A 22,287-nucleotide genomic window follows, 5' to 3' on the forward strand; every position below is an offset into this window, starting at 1 on the left:
AAAGTAATCCAAATGTCCACTGATGGATGAATAAACGAAATGTGGTTCGTTTGTGTGTGTATGCATATTATTCAGCGTATACTCCTTATTTTCTCACTATGACTTACAATTTTCTTTCTATTAGTCCCACCACCAATGGTTATGGGTGTCTCTTAAATTGCCACATCCAGTAGCCTCTCACCAGCTTATGGTTTGGCTATAACCTTAAAGAGGCACTCAATTATGAAGGGACCAGAGTTTATGATCCACAGAACTCAAGATAATAAATGTTCATTGTTTATGCTGCTAATTTTGGGATAATTTGGCGTGCTGCAATGAACAATATAGCCACTGATATTTTTAGGGTTTCTATTTAGCATTCACTTGCCCCCTACTGACATATACATACACAACTCCTCCCTTCACGAATTGCCCCCAAACATACACACTCAACAAAACCCATCCTAAACCTTTCTTCCACCTCAACTGCTTTTATGATTTTAACTTTCAATTTCATGTGGATGGATGAATTCAAATATGTACCTTTAATAAAAACTTCTTTATGAACTGACCTACACTTCAAACTTTATGTTATACTACTGGACATACCTGGAAATCCTGGAGTACCAACTTCAAATTTTATCCTCAGTTGTTTTGCTTTCTGGGTTTCCTGTCTTTGTTCATGAGATCACTTTAGCCTTGGCAATGAAGTCAAGACATGCCTAGGCTAAATCACAGTTCTGTGAATTGCTAACTATGTGGCTTTGGGTAATTATTTAACCTCTAAATGTCCCAATTTTCTTGCCGACTAAATAGAATTTATAATTACCTTTTTTTTAAATAGATTTGCTATAAAATTAAGCTGTTAAATTAAACACAATGTATATAAAACTTTAAGATTCCTAATGATGTTCAGTAGATGTTACAATTACTGATCACCAAAAATGTACACCCTGAATCTATTTTTTCTCCCTTCCTTATCTTCTCATCCTATCAGTTGCTAGGCCCAGCAATACCTCTCCTAATTGCATTTGTTTGTTTGGAGCATCTCTCTCCTATTTGGGACCCTCATTTAAATTTTTTAAAATTTATTTTTCATTTTCTCCAAGCTATATGTATACATGCTTTTACAAAGCTTATTATGCAAAACTTCAGTCTACAACCTGCTCATCTAATTTTCCCACTCTTTAGACAAAATCATATTTGATTTTGGACTTGTTCTTTCACCATATTCTTCCTTACGTGACACTACCACTCTTATAATGTTACCTCCTAGTCTTGCAGTTTTTGGTATTATCTGTAGAACTGGAGCTTGGCAGAGGTGCTCATTACTTCTAATAGTTTCCCATTCCCCTTTCAATCTACTCCACATACAGTTCCCAGAGCTACATTCCCAAAAGGGTGTCTGATAGTCTGATTATGGTCTTGTCACAGGTAGCCATTAAATGTATCTCATGTATTCCAGTTATCTCCTCTTACAGCTCCCATGAGCTGACCTTATCTGCCTATCCCTTAACCATCCCTTAATTCTCCTGTCTCTGGACCTTTATTCTTTCAATTCCTGTTGTTTCTTTCTGGAATGCCACACCCTCAACCTCTACCTGAGGAAATCTCACCAGCAACTTATTTCATTATGAAGTCTCCCTAGAAAATAGAAAGTGCCATAGCACTTTGCATTATTTTACTTTACCATCCCACGATATATATTTAACTTTTTGAGGTGTTTTAGGAAAAGTAGAAATGGATCTTTGCAGTTGGGGGAATGGGTATTTCCATAGAAGAGAGAGAATGGGGTTGTGAGGAAAGAGAATAAATGCATAGAATTCTGTCTATGGAAATGAGAGGACATGTAAAGGAAAAACCTAATATAAACCACCAAAATTTCAAATGCTTACAGTTAAGTTTGGATGGCTGGGTCTCTACAGATGAATTGATTCCTGAGAATGTGGGGTGACTAATAGAAGATCTTAGACTGTCATAGTTAGGAGTCTTCAATGGCACCTAATGTAACTCCACTCTTTGTCAGGATATTAGAACACAGATTTATAAGATAATTCCCACTCAATAAAGACCCCTTTTAAATAAGTTGTAACATCTGACATTTGTCTTCTACAAAATGAAGCATTCTTTATATACTACCATCAAAACCAATGATAAGGAAAACCCAGTATACCAAGTCTATGAATGAACTACATATTAAGTTATTAATAACTACTGAAACCTGGGTTACAATCTAGTAGCCTAGTTATGCTGTATCTTTTTAGCTTGTTTTCTGGTATTCTTAGACTATAACCACATTTAAAGATGTTGAAAATTTAACTATTTCTTAAGTAACTCAAAAACATTCATTCTATATCCTCTTAGGAGTTTTCTTTTTAACCTGTAAGTTTTCTCAGTAAATGTTAAGGGGAAACAAAAATCTCATGAATTGAGACAATTTTGTGACAATATGTTAGTAAGGACCTGTGAGTAAAATTTATGAAGAAATTCGCTTTCTGACTCAAAGACTATTCAAGTGAGAGAAATTACAGTATGCATTGCTTTTATTTTTTAAGGTTGATGGAGATGAACAGAACCCATGGCACTACATACAGGGGCATGCCATTGTTTTTAACCAGTATATGTTGGTTTGACACTTAAAACAGCATGTGGAACACTTTGAAACAAAAATGTGTAATTAAGAAAAATTATATACCACCAAGTAGCAAATTTAGTGCCATTTTTAGATTCATGTTGAGGAAAAAGGTGCCAAGTTTTGATCTGATCTCTGGGGACCATGCCACTGAAGCTGTTACCACAGTTACTATTATTTCTACTGGCATGCCTGATTTTTTCAGAGCCTGCCAAATATGGATAGGAAGGAGGGGTGGTGACAGCTGGTGACAGAGTCCAGCAATCTGTCAGAACCTTGGAGCAAATTACAGGGGATGTTGTGAAGGGAACACAGAAACAGGCACCCTTTCCATCAGTAACTCGAGGGCAGCTTATGCCACCAGAGCCCTGAAGACTACTCTCCAAGGTTTTGGCAACACACAGCACAGCTCTTAGCAGGCCTGCCATTATTGCCCAAATGCAGTTTAATATTACAAGATCAAGCAAACATTCTTATAAAGATAAAAATTATTAGAGAATAGTAGAACTAAGGTTGGGTGAGGAAAACTAATTTTAAAAATATCAACCTGAAGCTGAGTGCCAGTGGCTTATGCCTATAATCCTAGCTACTCAGGAGGCAGCGATCAGGAGGATCCTGATTGGAAGCCATCCCTGGGAAATAGTTCTTGAGACCCTATCTCAAAAATACCCAACACAAAAAAAGAGCTGGCAGAGTGGCTCAAGTGGTAAGAGCACCTGCCAAGCACATGTGAGACCCTGAGTTCAAACTCCAGTACTGCAAAAAAAAATCTGAAAATATTTGCAATTCAGTTTTGTTTAGTCTCTAAAACCTTGAAAGCTCACCAAAGCAAGCTAAGGTATAGTTTTCCCTGTCTTATTATTCCCCTCATGTCCACTATGGTACACTTTCTCCCAAATAATCTTTCTGACAAATGCTCATCAAGAACCTCTTAACAAGCAGAGCATGCTGCAGCACACCAGTAATCCCATCTATTGGGAAGATGGAGATAGGAGGATGGTGGTCTGGGCAAAGTTAACTCAAGAACCTATCTGAAAAACAAACTAAGCAAAAGGATTGGGGACATGGCTCAAGAGGTCCTGAGTTCAAACCCCAGAACAAGAAATCTCTTAACAGAAGTTGTAGAAAAAAAAAAAATCAGTATCTGAACCCTTATAGTTAAGGGCACTATTTTCAATGCAAATTCAGTGCCTTATGTTTACATTAAAAGATACCTGATTCCCACTTGTAATTCTGGCTCTAGCTAGTTGTGGAACTGTGGCAAGTTACTGAGCTTCTTTGAGGCAGAGATCTTATTTATATAAAATTCTGAAAGGAGTACACTAGATAATCTCTTCCAGATTTATATTTTATGATATGTCAATATATTTTAAAATCCAAATATTCAGGTTAAATCATGGAAACTGAAAAATAGCTGGTATCAATAACAAGCCAACAGACTAAAATACTAGCATTGTTTCTTTGTTTTTATTTTGAAAACCCTGCATAGGGTCAAATTATCATTTCATATGTATGATTCTTTGGGTATCTTGGGGTTTGAGAGCACATTTTTTTCTTTTTTGTTGCAATGTCATGAAACATATAAATATCCACGATGCACATGTGGAATTATTAGATTTTATGGAAAAAAAGAAAAATACTCTTGAATATAGGGCAATGATTAGATGTGATACATACTTCCACAGCACAACCAAGTTTTCTCTGTAAAATGAAAGCATTTTGTGTAAAGATTGCAGTTTGTAACTTGGACCCCCTACTGGTCTAAACTGTCATTAGGAATACATAGTTTTCCATAAATTAGCTTTTGTTTTGGATTTCCTGCTGTGTTTATATACATGTTGACGGAATGTGTTAGGCAATATTTTGGCATTCTACTCCATTATTATTTGTTATTAACTTTTAAGGATAATGTTATTTCAACAGTCTACACCTTGCTGACCCAAATATGGTTATTTTAAAATCAGTATTTCTTTTGAAAGCTTTTATAGCTGCACATTCTTAGCTGTCATTAACAGAAAGGAAATTATTTTGTCAACTAAAGAATATTTTGATATTCAAAAGAACTAACTTGGACAACATTCTGAAATCACAGGCTTTATGAATGAACAGATTCGGGGTGGGGGAGGGAAGAAACAGGGTAAGGAAAGGCTGCCAATATTTTATATCTCTATGCTGTTTTTTCTTTCCCTCCTTTTTTGGTATGATGTCATTAATGGAGTCACACTGATTATCAAAATGTCTTGATGAAAATAAACAGTGATTTAACTTGTAAGTTTCTTTATGCCATATCTGACTCATATTCTTTTATAAATGGTAGCATTTAAAAATTCTGTCTTTGAAGCTCACTGCTTTTTTTTCCTGCTAACCATGTAGACACAGTATAAGCCATCTAAGGAATGCTGTTTGGGACATGATAATTCCACATGCCCATTGACAGCCAATGCTGAAGCTAACTAACAGAGGCTGGTGAAAATCAAGCTGTTGTTTTCTGCAACCAAGGGAATTAAGTTAGGATATATATCTAATTCAGACTATTGTACTACTGTTTCATTAGTTTTTTCTTGTTTGGGAGGAGGGTCTGCTCAGTGATTGAAAGAAACATTCATTCTCCAATCTAACGGAGAGAACGTGTTAACCATCACAATCACCTGCCCACAGGGATCAGTCATTATTAGACTTGAGATCTTTGAGGTAACAGTTATCAACATTAAGGAACATGGTATGAGGATATACTTCAAAAACAGTACAAATATAGAATGAAATCATTTGCGTCATTTGCCACTATCATGAAATATATGTAACAGAGGAATCATTAATGACAGTTATTAACAGCTTTGCCATTGAAACCCCAGGGCTCCAGCTCATTATTCAAAGGCTTGCAGCACTGACTTGATCATCCTCTGGATTCCTTGCTTCTATAGTCACTTTAAGAACTACATGTTATTTTTATGTAACAAATGTTTATGTATGTTAGTGACTTAACTAAAAATACATTTTTTCCTGTCTCCTTTTGACTTTTTAAAAAGGTAGTAGAATATGTAGAATAGGTGGGGATACAGCTCAGTGATGAGTGCTTGCCTGGCATGTGCAAGGCCCTGGGTTTGATCCCCAGGACCTGCCCCTCCCCTCAATGAAGTAGAATATAGGATTTGAAGATGACAAGCCTTTTAAAAGTTAAGATGCTTTAACAGCCATTCTTGAAAGAGAAAACTATTAAGATATACATATTCTTAGAGGAATGTCGATATATTAAAATATGGTAAAATTTAGCCAAATAGCCCTTCAAAGTAGTCCAGGTCTCCTCCAAGGTGTTACTTTTGCGAGATAGTGTGATTTGTGAGTGTCTATGTGTTCACGTGTGCACACATGCATGGTATGATGTGGTTTTCAAGTGGTAATTTTAAGCAAAATCAGTCACCCTTCGGGAATCTAAGCTCACATGGTTTATTCATCATTAATGATGAATAATGTCCATCTCATCAAGTTCTGCTTCATGTGAGAAGCTGTATGCTGTGGGGTCCACAGCAGAGTTTCTGGATTCCTTCAGTACCTAACTCTGACAGATCACATCAGCCTCCCTGACTATGTTGTCTCACCCCATGGGCAGGGTAGGAAAAGAACTTAGAGGAGTCCAGTGTTTCAGTGGTTCCTCCTTCATCTGGGATCACCTGTAGAGCACTTTTTCTTAATTAATATATTTTAATTATTATTATTTATGGAGCATGTGGGGGAATGTAGTATAAAGAAAAATAGAAAGGAAGCTGCAGTTTCTGATCCCCAGTAGACTTGGTCATGGTGCCAGCTTGATTCTGCATTTGGTGGTCTCACTTTCCTTCCCTAAAAATAAATGGCCCACTTTCCCACTTGAAACATGCATTGCTTCTCTATGTGTGATTCTTTTCTAAGCTCATAAAGAAATTCTCTGAAGCAAAAAGCATCTAAAAATATCTTTACTCTAAAAACAGAAAATAAAGACAAAATTTGTAATTACTTGAAATGGCTGAAATAATATGGTTAAGTTGTATTTTTAAGTTCTACATAGCTCCCATTGGCTCAGTGGCTACATCATGCAGCTAGCTTGTTAAAACTGGAAACATAATATTGAAAAGATTATGGGTCTAGCTAGGCATGATGGTGTACACCTGTAATATCAGCACCTGGGAGGCTGAGAGGACAGCGAAATCAGGGCCAGCTTAGGCTATAAGGAGACCCTGTGTCCACTCCCCCTCCCTTAAAAAAAAAAGATTAAGTATCTAGAATGAAATTAAGAGACTCAAAGGAAAGACCTACAACAGTTTTAGCCCCTTCTGCAGTGATTCTACACATTTTAAAAAATGTACTATCTTCTCTATGAAATAACTGTGAGCTTTTTGTAGCACTGTTATAAATATTCTACATACATATATTTTATTCTGTTTTCTTTGAAGTGTTTTATTTAAAATAAATAAAAAATTTTATTGCATTTATTTTAGAAGAAATTTTATAGATGCTGACCTTAACATAAAGTCAACATTTCTTTATATAAATAAAAGCTGTATGGTATGAACAGTAAATATTGTTATTAAAATCTAGATAGAAACTATAGCCAGCAGAATTATTCTTCATTTGTTAAAGACAGGTGGCACAGAAATTATAATATCTACTGAAACCTTCCTCATGACATAATCAGAAATAACAGAATGCTAATTGTAAGTTGAAGAAATTTCTCATTTTGTCACTCATTGTTAGTTACTGTCTTATCCATGTATTACCTGTAAATTCTTAAGTTTTATTACGGAAGAAAAATCCTATAATATAGTGGGGGAAAGTTCTTGTCTCAAAATAAAGAGAACTAGATTGTGGTCCCCTTCTGAAACATATACTGTCTCTAACAATGAAGAAGTCACTGATTCCCTGGGTCTACGATTCTTCTTTTTAAAAACTGTGGACAATAATATTTGGTTTACTAGGATGATATAAGAAATAATACTGTTAACAACTACAATTAACTGAGCACTTACATTTTGCAAGGCCAAAATATTCCTAGAAGTTATACTATTATTAAACCTATTTATACTGATGAGGAAACTCAAGTTTATAGAAATTATCTATCCTTGGTCTAATTTATACCAGCTAGCTAATGTCAGAGGTGAAATATAATCTCAAATTTCCACGCTTTGATTGTCAGTACTTATAAATAGCATTCTAAAATATATATTTCAATGTGATATGCACATTTGACATTATATTTTGTCATATAACACTGGGAGATCATTGTAATGAAGATGTCTTTTCATCTTTGTGATTTCAGTATTTAAGAAAGATATTCAATAGTAGTTAAGTTGAACAGAATTAAATCAACTGAGATACTGGAAATAATTAAAAGGAGATACATGTAAAAAAAAAACAAACAAAAATTTGAAAACTGCAAAACAACTTATGTCATTTCTTCTAGAAATGACAGGAATTATCTGCCTAGTCTTAAACGTCCTCACATCATCCTGGGAAATGACGGGTGTTATATGAAAGCCTTCTCTCCTCCAGCCAGAGAAGGTTCAATGAAAGTGTTGAAGGAGAACGTGCTCCCTATTAAAGGAACTAACGGCAAGTTATCAGCCTGATGTTGAAGTATTAGGTTGAAAAGAAAATCCTAGGACAGAGCCAGACAAGGCCATGCCAGACTTACTGGCACAAAGTCCACCAGAAGAGGAGTCTTAGTTTCCTCTTTGGAATCCTGGGTAGGTCACCAGTATGAAATCTAACAGATAAAGGAAAGAACATTAATAATTTGAGCATTAAAGAAAATCACTGAATATTATGCAGAAGTGGGTCTGATTAAAAAAATAGAAATGTTCTTTGATTCACTGTATAAGAGGTCTTTAAAATCTATAATGGGAGAGTCTTGAAGTAATGTTCTTTCTCCTTTTTAGACACAATAATAGAAACTGGGTATGCTGACCTCTTTGCTGATCAAATATAGAATACAACCTTTACCTCCAAACAGCTTCTGAAATTAAAAAAACATATTTTTAAAGATTTCTTCAAAATAAATTGATAGAATAATTAATTCACAGAGTACTCACGAATATTTGGAAATAACTTGGAGATGGCGTTTTCCTAACAGTTTTAAAGACCAGTCTCTGGACATACTTTATAAATACATCTACATATATATATATATATATATATACATATTTTTGCAGTGCAAGCGTTTGAACTCAGGGCCTTGTGCTTGCTAGGCAGGCACTCTACTAGTTGTGCCATGCCTCCAGACCTAAATAAAATTCTTAAAGCATGTATGTATGGTATAGAAAAGAACATATAGAAAGAGACTAAATTCTTATGACAATTTTAGATCTAGTTGACACAAAATTCCAAAGTAACATTTCTTTCCACTTATGTTAACTATAATGAAGAGTTCTAGCTAAGTCAACAAAGAAAACTAATGAATATCATCAAATTTTTGTCCTAAGAAAGATGCAGATTTTGTCTATGACAACTGATCTTTCAGGTCACATGTAGAATTAGGTGGTAACATTTAAAATTTGTTTCTATGTCAGCATTTGTCAAAATACATAACCCTAGCTATTTTCAGATCTTAGCAGGAAAATCTTTCTTTGATGTTCAGACTCACTAAGTACTGCCTTTTATGAGTTTTCCTAGTCTCCTACATTTCTTCTTTTACCTTTATTTATTTATTTATTTATTTAGTGCTGCAGATGGAACCCAGGCCTAGCACATGCTAAGTAAGCACTCAACTACTAAGTTACATCCCCAGCCCACTTCTCCTTTTAAAATAGTCATCATAATTAATTACTTGGCATTTCTTTTTTTCAGAAGATTATAATCTTTAAGGAGGATTGTATTATGTTGTTTACTGCCATCTTTATCACAGCGTCTGACCCACAGTAGTTACTCAATAAGTAAGTGCTGACTGAATGATAGATAGATGGGTAGAAGAACAAACACTTCCTCTTCTGACAGAGGTTGGTTTTATTATGAAAGACACTAAAAGAAAGAACTTTGGAATCTTATTGTTAAGGAAGAAGGGTGGGGGTGAGCAGTCTGTAGACATTCAAATATGATTGTAGGAACAATGAACATTTAAATAAATATCTGAACTTTATTTGATCTGTTAAATTCCAGGATGAGACCTCTGAATATGGAGCTTAAAGATTTTATGTTAAATTCATTCAAAATTCCTAGCCATCTATCAAGTTGTTCTTTAACAGTATGTATGCTAGCTACTTTTCCTCTCACTCTCACTATACTGTATGTAGATATTGCTTTCTGAACACACTGCTCTCAGTACCACTAATGTAAAAGCAAATGACATAGGCAACACCAATTAAATATTCATGCAATGTAGCACTGAAATGGTAAATATTGTATTACGCTTTCCACTTGTCATTAGTCAGGAGATGTTGCTACATTCTGCAAAAATGATATCCTAAAACAGAGAAAACATCACTATATTTCACAAACAAGATATGTGTGGCACAAACTGAAGTTGAAATGACTGTAAAAGTATTCTTATTGCTACTATCTTTGCTTATTTTTCAAGTCAGAGACATCCCTGTATTTAAATGTATAGACAGTCTGTCTAAAGTTAGTATTTTTTATGGACCTCACATCAAGCCAAGAGCAAAACAAATTGCTTGTATACTTTCTACATTTGTATAATTTCTTGATTTTGGTAGTGCTTTCTGTATCATGTATAATAATAAACAAAGAATAGGATAAACTCAAAACTAAATACTTTTATGCTAATAAACAGCAACAAAAATGTATGCTGCTAAAATCAAGTATAATTATATAGCTTTTTCCCACATTAGGTTCAATTCAGAAGTCACTGATAGTACATTATATAGAGCTGACTGTAGGTTGGACTGAATTTCAAGTGACACTCAATGTTTTAGGTTTTATATAATACGTTAGACTTAAAAAAGTAGAATTTTCTACAAATTCACAGACTTCATACTGAAAATTAGGACAGAGTGCAAATGTTGAAATGGCCAAAATTTCAGTGGGTGCTAAAGGAGTGCTATGTATATGAAGGCCAAATTTCATCCCTACGAAATGCTGTTTTTAATAAGGAAAAAAATGCAACTATCCAGAATTACATTTTTGTTAGATTTTCTCTATTTTGGATTCACAAATTCAGAGTGTTACAACAGTATACTTTATCAAACTACTATATTACTCCCCTCCTAGAAGTAAATTGTTTTATTCTGAGATTCTGAGCCTTCACTCATTATTCAATGAAGCTTAATTGTGTCCTTAATTTCATGTATATAAAATTATAAAAATAGAATACTGATACATTATGCCAAAATTTTAATTTTATAATTTTTCACCCTCTAAAATCTAGGCAGTACAGTTTTTACACTGTAATGAAATCCCATTAGTATTGATGGGATCATCTCATATAAAATACATTTTTTTCTGAATGTAATGCATCCAAGAGTTAAGAGAAGAAGCTATAGTGAAAAATGGTATGTAATTCATTGGTTGGCTGTGTTCTGTAACCTCATAAAACAGCACTTTTATTATAAAGACATTCATTCCAAAAAGAAGAAAGAATGCCACAACACATTTTATTTTGCCATATATATTTAAATGGCTGATTTTTCATGAAGCAAAAAGGGCTGAAATATTTTCCTTTCTGACCCTGAGTTATATATATATATATATAGTACCATAATCAACGTCAAGGCACGAAGAGGTAAAAATGTCCATAATGTGCAAATAGACACAGAAGCAGCACAGACAATGGCTAAGGAATCACAGCTGCAATAAACCTGGATTCAATGGTCTAGGGAATGTTTACGCTGCTAAATAGCATTTTTAGCAGACAAGTGACAATGTCTATTTTAGGAATCAGTTGGTAGCAGCTGTTCAAAAGCAGTAAATAACTACATATGTATTTTTTAAATGAAAAGACATATTGAAAACTTGAGTAGTTCTTTGGTTAGCAGCATGTGTCAAGAGCTCATAAGAACAATGCTGAGTTATTTCTAGTCACTGGAAAATGAGTTAACAAAACAGTTCCTTAAAAAAATTCAGATTTAAAAAAAATTCAGATTTTTGCGGACAAATTTTTATAAGGGGGAAAAATCTACTGGGGTGTTAGAAATGCAAAGGAACTGTTAAAAAATTTAGGGTTCCTTTTTTGAAGGTGAAGGAAATATTGTAAAATTATCTGGGATGACAGTTATAAAACTGCATAAATACACTAATTACCATTGAATCGTACATTTCAAATTGGGGAACTGTGTGACATATAAATTGTATCTCAAAAAGACTTCAAAAAAGCCAAAAAAATTAATTGTCAAATGAATTATTGGTTGGAAAAAAAGTTAGCCAAAAGGGCAAAGGGTTGAAAAGATATACTAGCATAAAATATTCTGGTAAGATTTCTGTTTTCCATCGTGCTCCTTAAACTTAAAGGACACGTGGAAACAACTTTGGTATTCTCTACAAGGAGAAAATTCTTTGAATTTATTGACCATATCATGCAGTAAAAGTAAATTGTCCACAAAGTTAAGTGTCAATATGTTGTTGCTGGACATTTAATTTGAATGACTTGCCACATTTTTTTAATGGGGATAATTACAAACTTTATTTTGATTTGTATTTGATAATGTTTTACTAATATTTATGTTTCATGATGTGATTTCTCAATGTTTTCCTATCAAAACTTCAAGGTTAGGCCTGGGTGCGGTGGTGTACACCTGTGCTCCCAGCTACTTGGGAAGTAGAGGTAGGAGGACTGTGGTCTGTGGCAGGCCTGGGCAAAAGCATGAGACCTTATTTGAAAAACAAACTAAAAGCAAAATCACTGGTGCTTTTGGCTCAAGTGGTAGCCATCAGTTCAAACCCCAGTACTGCTCCCCGCCCAAAGAAAAACCCAAACAAAATAAAAATAAACAAAACCCTAAAAAAAAAAAAAAAAAAGACACTTCAGGTTATCTTCTGTCCAAAAACAAGAGCTTCTAGGAGGAAAGAACAAGAATCAAAACTCTCATACACTATACAACAAACAGAAGTAACAGCAAGCAATATGCTATCTCCTTTTCACTTATTCTTTGGTGAACAACTGCTGTTTATTGTTCATCTTTAAAATTTCCTAGTTTTAGAGCAGAAAAAAGAAGAATGGGTATATGAAGGGACCACTAAAGTGGCACAGGTTTTTTTTTTTGATGGGTCTGTATAATTATTATTATTAGACTTCACAATGGCGGTGAGTCATCTACAGAATTTTCATTGTGACTCACCAACTTAAAGGTTAATGAGTGAAAGCAGAATTTTAGCTGGGAGCTCAGAAGTCTAAAGAAAATCATAATTTGCAGGCTGGGAATGTAGCTCAGTGATTGTCTGCCTAGCATGAGGCCCTGGGTTCAATACACAGTGCCACAAAAAAAAAAAAAAAAAAGTAGAAGAAAGAAATTCATAATGTGACTGCTGAAAAGACATTTGCATTGTATCTATTTTATTTTTTAAACTGTGATATGCAAAAATCATGGCACATCTATTCAACTATTTCTAAATACTGCTTATACTAACAGGAACTTATAATCTTCTCCTTAAGATGAGTTTTCTTAACAAGCTGTCTAGACTTATACTGTTCAAATAGTAGCTGGTACCTACTAGCCACATGTGGCTATTTGAGATTTAAATTCATTAAAAATAAAGTGAAAACTTCAGATCTTTAAATTCACGAGCCACATTTCAAGTGCTCAACAGCCACATATGTCTAGTGGGTAAGGAAATGGACAGTGCGGATGGACACAGAACATTTCCATCATCACATGGAAATTTACATTTGGTAGCACTAGCAGAGACTCTTGTTGCTCAAAGAAGGTTCTCTAGACCACAGCAGCATCATGGGTAGTGGGGAGGGGGAGCTGTTGGAAATCCAGAATCTCAGTTCTCATTTCATTCTGCTGATTCAGAATATGCATTTTAACACTGTCCCCAGGGAGGTCCTGGGCACATTAAAGTGTGAAAAGCACAAGTCTGGACTTCCTTTCATCAAGTTACATGCTCTAGAATGCCACTAATGCAATCATTTAAAAATGTAAATCTGATTCTTTTCTTCTCCAATGCTTAAATTTCTTCCCCATTTTCAGTTCTTCAAAAAAACTCATGGGAGGCAGATATAGTGTAATGGCGTCTTTGATAATTTACCAACTAGTGTCCTTCATTTATTTGCTGTGTGACTTTAGGCATAGTACCTTTCTAAGCAATAGGTTTGCTAGTTTTTAAATAGAGATAATTCAATGGTCTGAGAAAATTAAATGGGGAAATTCATACACAGCCTCAAACACAAGCACACTGGGTACTTCACACATGTGAAATATCTACTATGGCTTTCGTGTTTCTTCCTTGTTATTGTTTGGATGTCTCTCTTCATGTGATCTCTCATTAACCCTTCTGACAGCAAGCCAACAACTCCTCTTTTTGTCTTTCAAGCTCCAGTTCAAGGAAACCTGCTAAATCAAGTCATTCCCAATATTTTCAGTAAAAGATAGGTATTTCCCTTCTTTTCTTTTGTGCTTTTTTGTTCATCAAGCTACTATGAAAGAGGTACTACTGAAAGTGTGCTTTCATGTATGTCGTTATTCCCTTGCTTTTAGAATGAAGAACTAATCTGGACCGCTAATAACTATTAGAGGATCCAAGAGGAGTTGGGGTATAACTCAGTAGTACAGTGCTCGCATAGCATGTGTGAGACCCTGTGTTTAATTCCCAGCACCAAAAAAGGCTAGTGAAGAACCATATATGTAGCAGAATAAATTTAAGTGCATTAAAAAATAATTTTTAGATTAAATAAGGACTTTACAGATAATGTATAAAACCAAGGAATTATAAAGAAAAATTTGATAAATCTGACTACTTAAAAAATTCTGGATGGAATGTGGAAAAAATGACTATGAACAAAATTAATAGCAAGTTGGAAAAACATATAACACATATCACAAAAATTCATATTTTTAATTAAAAACACTTTTGCAAATCAAAAAGAACAGAGAAAAGTCCTAATAAGAAAATGGAGGAAAATTAGACCAACATAAACAAAAAGACAAACATCCAACAAATATATGAAAAGACATTCAGCACTACTAGTATAAATTAAAACAAAGATAAAATGTTTTAACCTAAGAGCTTGACAAAGTTTAAAAATATTGATAATGAAATATGTCCATATAGATGATCACTAGTATAGCTGACAGAAACATTGCACTGATTTGCAAAGTTTAAAGCTTGCCTACCTTTTGGGATTGCAAATTTCTTTCAGAAAATTTATACCGATTTAAAAAATTGATTAAATGACTACACACAAACACATACACAGTCACATGCATAAAATAAAGTCATTACATTTTTTGGGACTGGTTAATTAAAAAATAGCCACTAAATAAAATTTTATGGATAATGTATATGTACTTACAAAAAAGCCTGATGAAACTGAATTTAAAATGCATGGAAAAACATCTGGACAGGTATGTACTGAAAAGTCAACAGTGGTTTCTACAAACTATGTGATTACAATTAACTTTTCACTTTCTCTATTTTCTGAAGTTTTGATAGGACTTCTGACCGGTTCAAGTAATTTATACAGCTGACTAGAGGGAATTCTCCTAATGGTTGGGATGTTTTCTAATTAAATACTAGAAATTCATCTCAGAACACTGATGTTTGTGGTTGTGAAATTCCTCATTTACCTTGAGTGTTCTGGAACAGCATATTATTGTCTCACCAGGATATGATCCTGGACAGGAGAAAACCCCTTCAGTATCTGGTTTGATCATCTTATGAGGAAGAAGTTAACTTTGATTAAAAAAATGACAGAAAGGTTTCATCTGGCTTTCATCTCTGATTGATGGGTAGTGGCTGTTTGAGGTACTATATGCAGCACTCTTATAAGGATAATGAGGATGTCTCCAGGTTCACTGGGAAAGAGTGCTCTGAATCATTAGTGATGTCTTCCATGGTCAAAAAATTGGAAATAACACTACACAAAACATGCCATGTAGCTGCCATCCCTGACTTAATTATCTCTAAAATTCTTTCATGCTCTATAATTCTGTTTTTCCATTAACTGTAGTGATTCAGAATGGTTATTACACTTTCCAAATTACCTAATTTAGATAGACAGAGTATTGCAGTTATTGGTAGATAGATTCTGGTTCCTACTATTCCATATATAGCGCTGCAATACTCTTCTTCAGTTATAGAATTTCATGGGCCATCACAAATTGGTTTGTAAACATGAGGATGCATCAGTGACTGTTTTTCTTTGTGTACAAACCACATAGTCTGTGACTTATCTCAGTGGACACCATTAGCAGTTCAATGTGGTAAGCCTTTCCCTATACTGAGAATTAGATCAAAATATGATATAGTTACTTTGGGCATTTTAAAAAGCAATTTCCAGCAGTTTGAATGCTCAAATATGTTATGAAACAGTTAAATAAAAGCAGTATTTACAACTTCCATTAGAAGTTAAGTTACTATTAAATGGAATATGTGGTCAATATTTCAGAAAATATGAAAATGACTTAGGTATGAATGAATATGTAATCTATTCACTGTTTTATGGATGCCCAGTTTTTGGGAGAGTGTTCTGATTGCAAGATGATGGTCCTGAGATTAGCTTTACATGTGGACAGCTATGTTAACTGCAAGACAGGTAATATCACAAGCAGTGATAAACTCCCTATTGAGCAAGACCTGATGGAGATTCCAGTATGGTGTTTAATTCTGCAACTGCATGAATTATTTTGTGTACAAGAAATGTCACAGAGCTAGTCATGCTTCATGAGCAATAAGTTCAATAACAAAAGTGTGTGTCCAAGAATATACCTTGCTCTATATAGAAATGAATTAGCAATAAAAACAGCTTTTCTGTTGGTCTACATCTGCTGAAAAGTACTTAAAACACTCTGATTTATAATGTATTATTGACACCCTCTCCCTCACACAATATAACCTCGTAATAAACTTCTTGACCAAAAAATAAATAAATAAATAAAAGTAGCAAAACAACCATATAATGCCCAATTAACAAACAAGTCTAAAACTCTGTTCTTACCTATAAAATATGATAGGAGTATTGCGAGGAGCACTGAGACCCCTACAGCACACAGCGCGGTACACTTCCAGCTACAGTACTTTGAAGACTTTTTGAATTTGAAAGCACTTCTTGATAGGGTGTTTCTGGGTAGTGGCCGAGTAGGCGGTGAGTAAACAGAGCCAGATGCCATTGTGTATCCTGGGGTTGCAGTACTGAACAGTGGTGTCGTCCCTGTCCCTGTTTTGAATAGGAAATGCCTGTGGAAAAGAATAGCAGGGTAAGACACAAATAAGTCAAGAAAGGAATATGTTAAAATATATGTATATGGAGGCAATAATGTTTTGGTAGTACAGGGGTTTGAACTCAGGGCCATGTGCTTGCTCATGAAGCGCTCCACCACTTGAACTATGACCCAAGCCTTGCTTCATACAATTTTAAAAATTGAAAATTAAGGAAATTTTTTTTTTCAAAAAAACTCAACTCACAAAATGACACTCATGAATGAAACTTATTTTTCATGTACATAGCAGGGATTATTGTTCCTTTAAACAAACATCTTGAGACTATAAAGTTATTTTAATCATATCATTTCCTGAACAATAGCATTTCAGAATTTCCCTTGATGAACTGTCTCAAGGGCATCTTCAAAATTCACATAAGAAAACCAGTCTTATAATTTTATAGCTACGTGTACTCCTTATCACACAAGAACATATGCTCATGTAAACATCTGTATTCATGATCACGCTGATCCATGATCCATGTTGATGGACACTCTGGATGTCCACAGACATGCTCTCACCCTCCTCTGCTCCCTCACTACGTGGGTGCTATCAAGCATGATCAGGGGCAGTTCTCAGGAGATGGCAACTATTTTATTTTTAGCTTATGTCAAATGTAATCGGGAAGGTAAACAATCTGGAGGTTGGTAGAGGGAAAGAACAACAAAATGCTTTCTAAAACCAAGCCTAAATAAATGAAAGGTCAGTGAAGCAGGTTTTAGATCACACACAGAGAGATTCCCTAACAACTGAACCATACGACTGTGTTTCATGCTCCTTTACCTTGAAAATGTTTTAAACAGAATTTAAATCTAAGGAATTCTTTAGAAAAAATGACTGATTTCAAGATTTCTATTAACAAAAAGTCTCTGACCATGTGCTTCAATGGTTTACATTTAATGTTATCTTGCTAACACAGGATATTCAGTTTATGTCCTAATGTGTATTATACATTCCCTTATTACCTGTCCAATGAAGTTAGCAGGTTGTTCTCTCTCTCTCTCTCTCTCTCTCTCTCTCTCTCTCTCTCTCTCTCTCTCTCATATTCAGGAGTTTAAAGGCATTCTTGAGAACTTCACCATGCTATAAGGTCTTTATGCAAGATGCGTTTATGGGGTACATGGAAAAATATTTTTCAGTATAATATTCATGTACTTATTTTACTGTGTATTAGAAACTGATCAAACAGACAAACAAGTTAAGGGCTCAATAGCACAGAACTAGGAAGTTAGATTGCCAATGCTTAAATTCTCCCTTGCTACATATTAGGCATGCATCCTTGGACAAGTTCCTCAGTCTCTCTATGGACTTTGATTTCTTAATCTATAAAATGAGGATAATAGTATTATATACTTCCCAGATTTGTTACAGGGCTTAATTGAGCTAGTATTTATTGTAAAGGGTTATAAATTGTTTGGAAAATATTAAGTCCTATATAAGTATTTAATGAATAAAACAGGAATCAAACTCATTATTGTGACTTAGGGAAAGCTAAATGGGTATTTAAGTGACAAAAGTCAGTCTCCAGAAAATTAAGTGAATAATATTAAAGTCAATATACATAAGTCATGAAAGTTGGCCTAACACACATATAGAGGAGAAAAATTCTGGATTAGAAATCACAAGATAAGGTTTTTAAGATCATTTCCCAGTGATCTTAGGGAGCCTTATTTTTTTCTATCTGTAAAATGGAGCTAATGATTTATTTATTTTACAGACCTGTAAACCAGTTAACATACTTAAATGCTTTATCAACTGCAAAATTAGAACAAGGAGAAATGATTAGTTGCAACTTTAAAAATTATTCTAGTGACTATATCAGGAATCCATTTTCCTTCCTTCCTTTCCCATAAAACTAACTTGTGACCTGAATCAAAAGGTGCATTGGCAGCAGCAATTTTGCTACTTCCTACCGTATTCGTATTTAACATGGTATTAAGTGCATAACCTCTGAAACTAGACTATTTTCAAAAACAGTTTCACCTATAATTAGCTGGATGAAGTTTGGTAAATTATCTAAATCTCTGAGTCTTGGTTTTTATTGACTACAAAATGTGCATGACAAAAGTATCTATTTAATAGGTTTTTTATGAGGATTGAATGATATTACACATATATAGTGTTTACATTAGTATACAACCCAAGATTTGTGGCTCAATAAGCATCAGCTATTTATTATTCTGCTTTTAAAATTTATATATTGGAATCTATATTCTAAAAAACAGAAAATTATAATTTGAAGATTTTTAATTCTAGTTCAAAATGTAACATTATCAAAACCCAGTGTGTATGAAGTGAATTCCAGCTTTATAAATTTATGCTGGCAGTTCCACACCTTGGCATTACTCTGGATGAGAACCAAGAAGTCATCTGGACATTTAGGTCAGGCGTGAGCAAACTTTTTCTGTAAAAGACCAGAGGCTAAACATTTTAGGCTTTTCTGGCCATACTGAATTCTGCTGTTATGTCATGAAAGGTGCCACAGACAATGTGTAAGTGATTAAATGTGGCTCAGTTCCAACAGAGCTTTATTTATGGACACTGAGATTTTAATTTTGTAGAACTTTTCCACAAAATACTCTTATTTTCTTTTCATGCTGTCAAATATTTAAAGACATAAAAACCATTCTTACTTCACAGTCAGTATAAAAACAGGTCCAGGGCTGGATGTGGCCTGTAAGCTGTAGTTGGTTCCCTCATCTAAATGTTTACTTTTTAAAGGATTATGCAAGATATACCCAAAAGACTGTGACACAGGTTACTCCAGAGGCACCTGCACACCCATGTTTATTGCGGCACTATTCACAATAGCCAAGTTATGGGAACAGCCAAGATGCCCCACCACTGATGAATGGATTAAGAAAATGTGGTATCTATATACAATGGAATTTTATGCAGCCATGAAGAAGAACGAAATGTTATCATTCGCTGGTAAATGGATGGAATTGTAGAACATCATTCTGAGTGAGATAAGCCTGGCCCAAAAGACCAAAAATTGTATGTTCTCCCTCATATGTGGACATTAGATCAAGGGCAAACACAACAATGGGATTAGACTATGAGCACATGATAAAAGCGAGAGCACACAAGGGAGGGGTGAGGATAGGTAAGACACCTAAAAAATTAGCTAGCATTTGTTGCCCTTAATGCAGAGAAACTAAAGCAGATACCTCAAAAGCAACTGAGGCCAACAGGAAAAGGGGAACAGGTACTAGAGAAAAGGTGAGATCAAAAAGAATTAACCTACAAGGTAACACCCACGCACAGGAAATCAATGTGAGTCAATGCCCTGTATAGCTATCCTTATCTCAACCAGCAAAAACACTTGTTCCTTCCTGTTATTGCTTATACTCTCTCTACAACAAAATTAGAAATAAGGGCAAAATAGTTTCTGCTGGGTATTGAGGAGGTGGGAGGGAGAGGGAGAGGGTGGAGTGGGTGGTAAGGGAGGGGGTGGGGGCAGAGGGGAGAAATGAACCAAGCCTTGTATGCACATATGAATAATAAAAGAAAAAAATAAATAAAGGATTATGCAAGAAGAGTGAGCAAAAGGTTCAACAGTTCATAGTAATAAACTATTCCCTCAGTGACAATGGAGAGGCTTACAAAGTTCTTACTACCTGAAGAAAACAGATTCACAATATAGTCACTAGAATAATTTCTAAAGTTGTAATTGATCATTTCTCCTTGTTCTAATTTTGTGGTTGGTAAAGGATTTAAATATGTTAACTGGTTTATAGCTCTGTAAAATAAATAAATCATTAGTTCCATTTTACAGATGGAAAAAAAGAGGCTTCCTAAGATCACTAGGAAATGATAGCCCAAGAATTAAAAAAACCCTATCTTCTGATTTCTAATCCAGAATTTTTTCCACTATATGTGAGTTAGGCAAACTTTCATGAGTTCCAAGTACTCGTCTTGGAAATGGTGGGATAGATGTATGCAACTGGATGGAGATCCTATGGTAATCTTCTTGGAAATTTCACTCTAGAAAGTCCTGACATATACTAGAGGATGCATTTCTGAGGGCCAAATAATCATTTCTGGCAAGCATTGGCAAAAGATGGCTACGGCTTATAATTGTGGGACAACTTACTTTATTGTGCAAGTGTGGTCCTTAATATGGTCTCCACTTCAGGTGACACCTCTGGTATCACTGTTTGTTTGTTTTCAGACAGGGTCTCACTTTGTAGCCCAGCTGGTCTTTGATCTCTCTATTTAGCCATGGCTGACCTTGAGCCCACGATACTTCTGTCTCAGCCTCCTGACTGCTGGGATTACAAGCCTGCACTACCATGCCTGGTATCACTATAGACTGAGTCTGGTCCCTTTCACACTCCATCATAATATCCATGCTTATTTTCTTCAAAGTGCTTCTTCCAATCAGTTACTAGCTTGCTATTTGTTTATTGTGTGGTGGGTTAAATTTTTGAAATACTATTTAATGTGTTTTTTCCATACACAATTTCCCCCCTTTTCCTGTGTTTGCTCTGCCTCATTCCTCTCAATTCCAATAGTGGTTTTATTTCATTAACACTGGAAGAGATGAGGTGAGATATGAGAAGTAGAAATAATCCAAGTCTCTTGTTGGTTTTCTAAAGTCCAGATTCTTGAGTAAACTGGAGTAAAACCAGAAAGTCTGGGAGAAAAATGGTGTGAGGAAAAACAAGGGATTTCCCTCTAGAATACCTTCAGGTTTGACTCAGCAGAGAACCATGAGTGAGCACAGATTCAACAGGGCTCAGGGAGAGAAGCCTGCCCTGTGCTTGATGGGTAGCATTCTGAGGAGGCAGGAAGACTTCAGAGAAATCTGAGGCTCTTTCTACTCCATTTGTGCCATGTTGGAGTGTCCAGATATAGTAGAGAGAGTTACCTCACAAAGCTATGATAGAGAAAGAAGCAATACTGAATAGCATCAGGTATACAGACCCATGGCCAAAGACAGATTCTCTTGCCATATTATTTGGTATCATGCATACCCTCTGGGGAACAGTAGAAACCAAGAGGAATGAGCTGTGACAACAATGTCTAAAAGAAACAGAATATAGAAAATAAAGTTTCTCTTTATCCTAGAATAACACCCCATTTTATTAATGGCTAGGAGAAGAGAAAGATGGGAATCACTTAGGGCAGAGAGGTTCACTCTGTTTCTAAGGATGAAGGCCTTGCTTTCTGACTTCCCTTGGTAGAGACTCCAGAGTGTATGTGTATCTGTGAGGGGGAGGGAGTGGATATGGTGAGAGTAGAATAATTCTGTACCTTAGATCTCAGACAGAGAAATGAGGAGATACTAGGATCCCAGCGAGAAACTGAGGCAGGGAGCTCTGTAGGTAATA

The 22,287-nt window shown here is 35.0% G+C and overlaps 1 protein-coding gene across 30 annotated transcripts in view; it reads right to left on the reverse strand.

Moving 5' to 3' along the window:
* Tenm3 (teneurin transmembrane protein 3) overlaps positions 1 to 22,287 on the reverse strand; it is a 2,373,066-nt gene that overhangs the window by 148,997 nt on the left and 2,201,782 nt on the right. For all 30 annotated transcript variants that reach the window (XM_074054924.1, XM_074054923.1, XM_074054922.1 and 27 more), the window contains one exon: positions 16,689 to 16,927. In XM_074054924.1, coding sequence (XP_073911025.1) covers positions 16,689 to 16,927 — 239 coding nt within the window. The remainder of the gene's footprint in view (positions 1 to 16,688; positions 16,928 to 22,287) is intronic.

Source organism: Castor canadensis, chromosome 14, assembly GCF_047511655.1.
Source record: "Castor canadensis chromosome 14, mCasCan1.hap1v2, whole genome shotgun sequence".
Classification (NCBI taxonomy): Eukaryota; Metazoa; Chordata; class Mammalia; order Rodentia; family Castoridae; genus Castor; species Castor canadensis.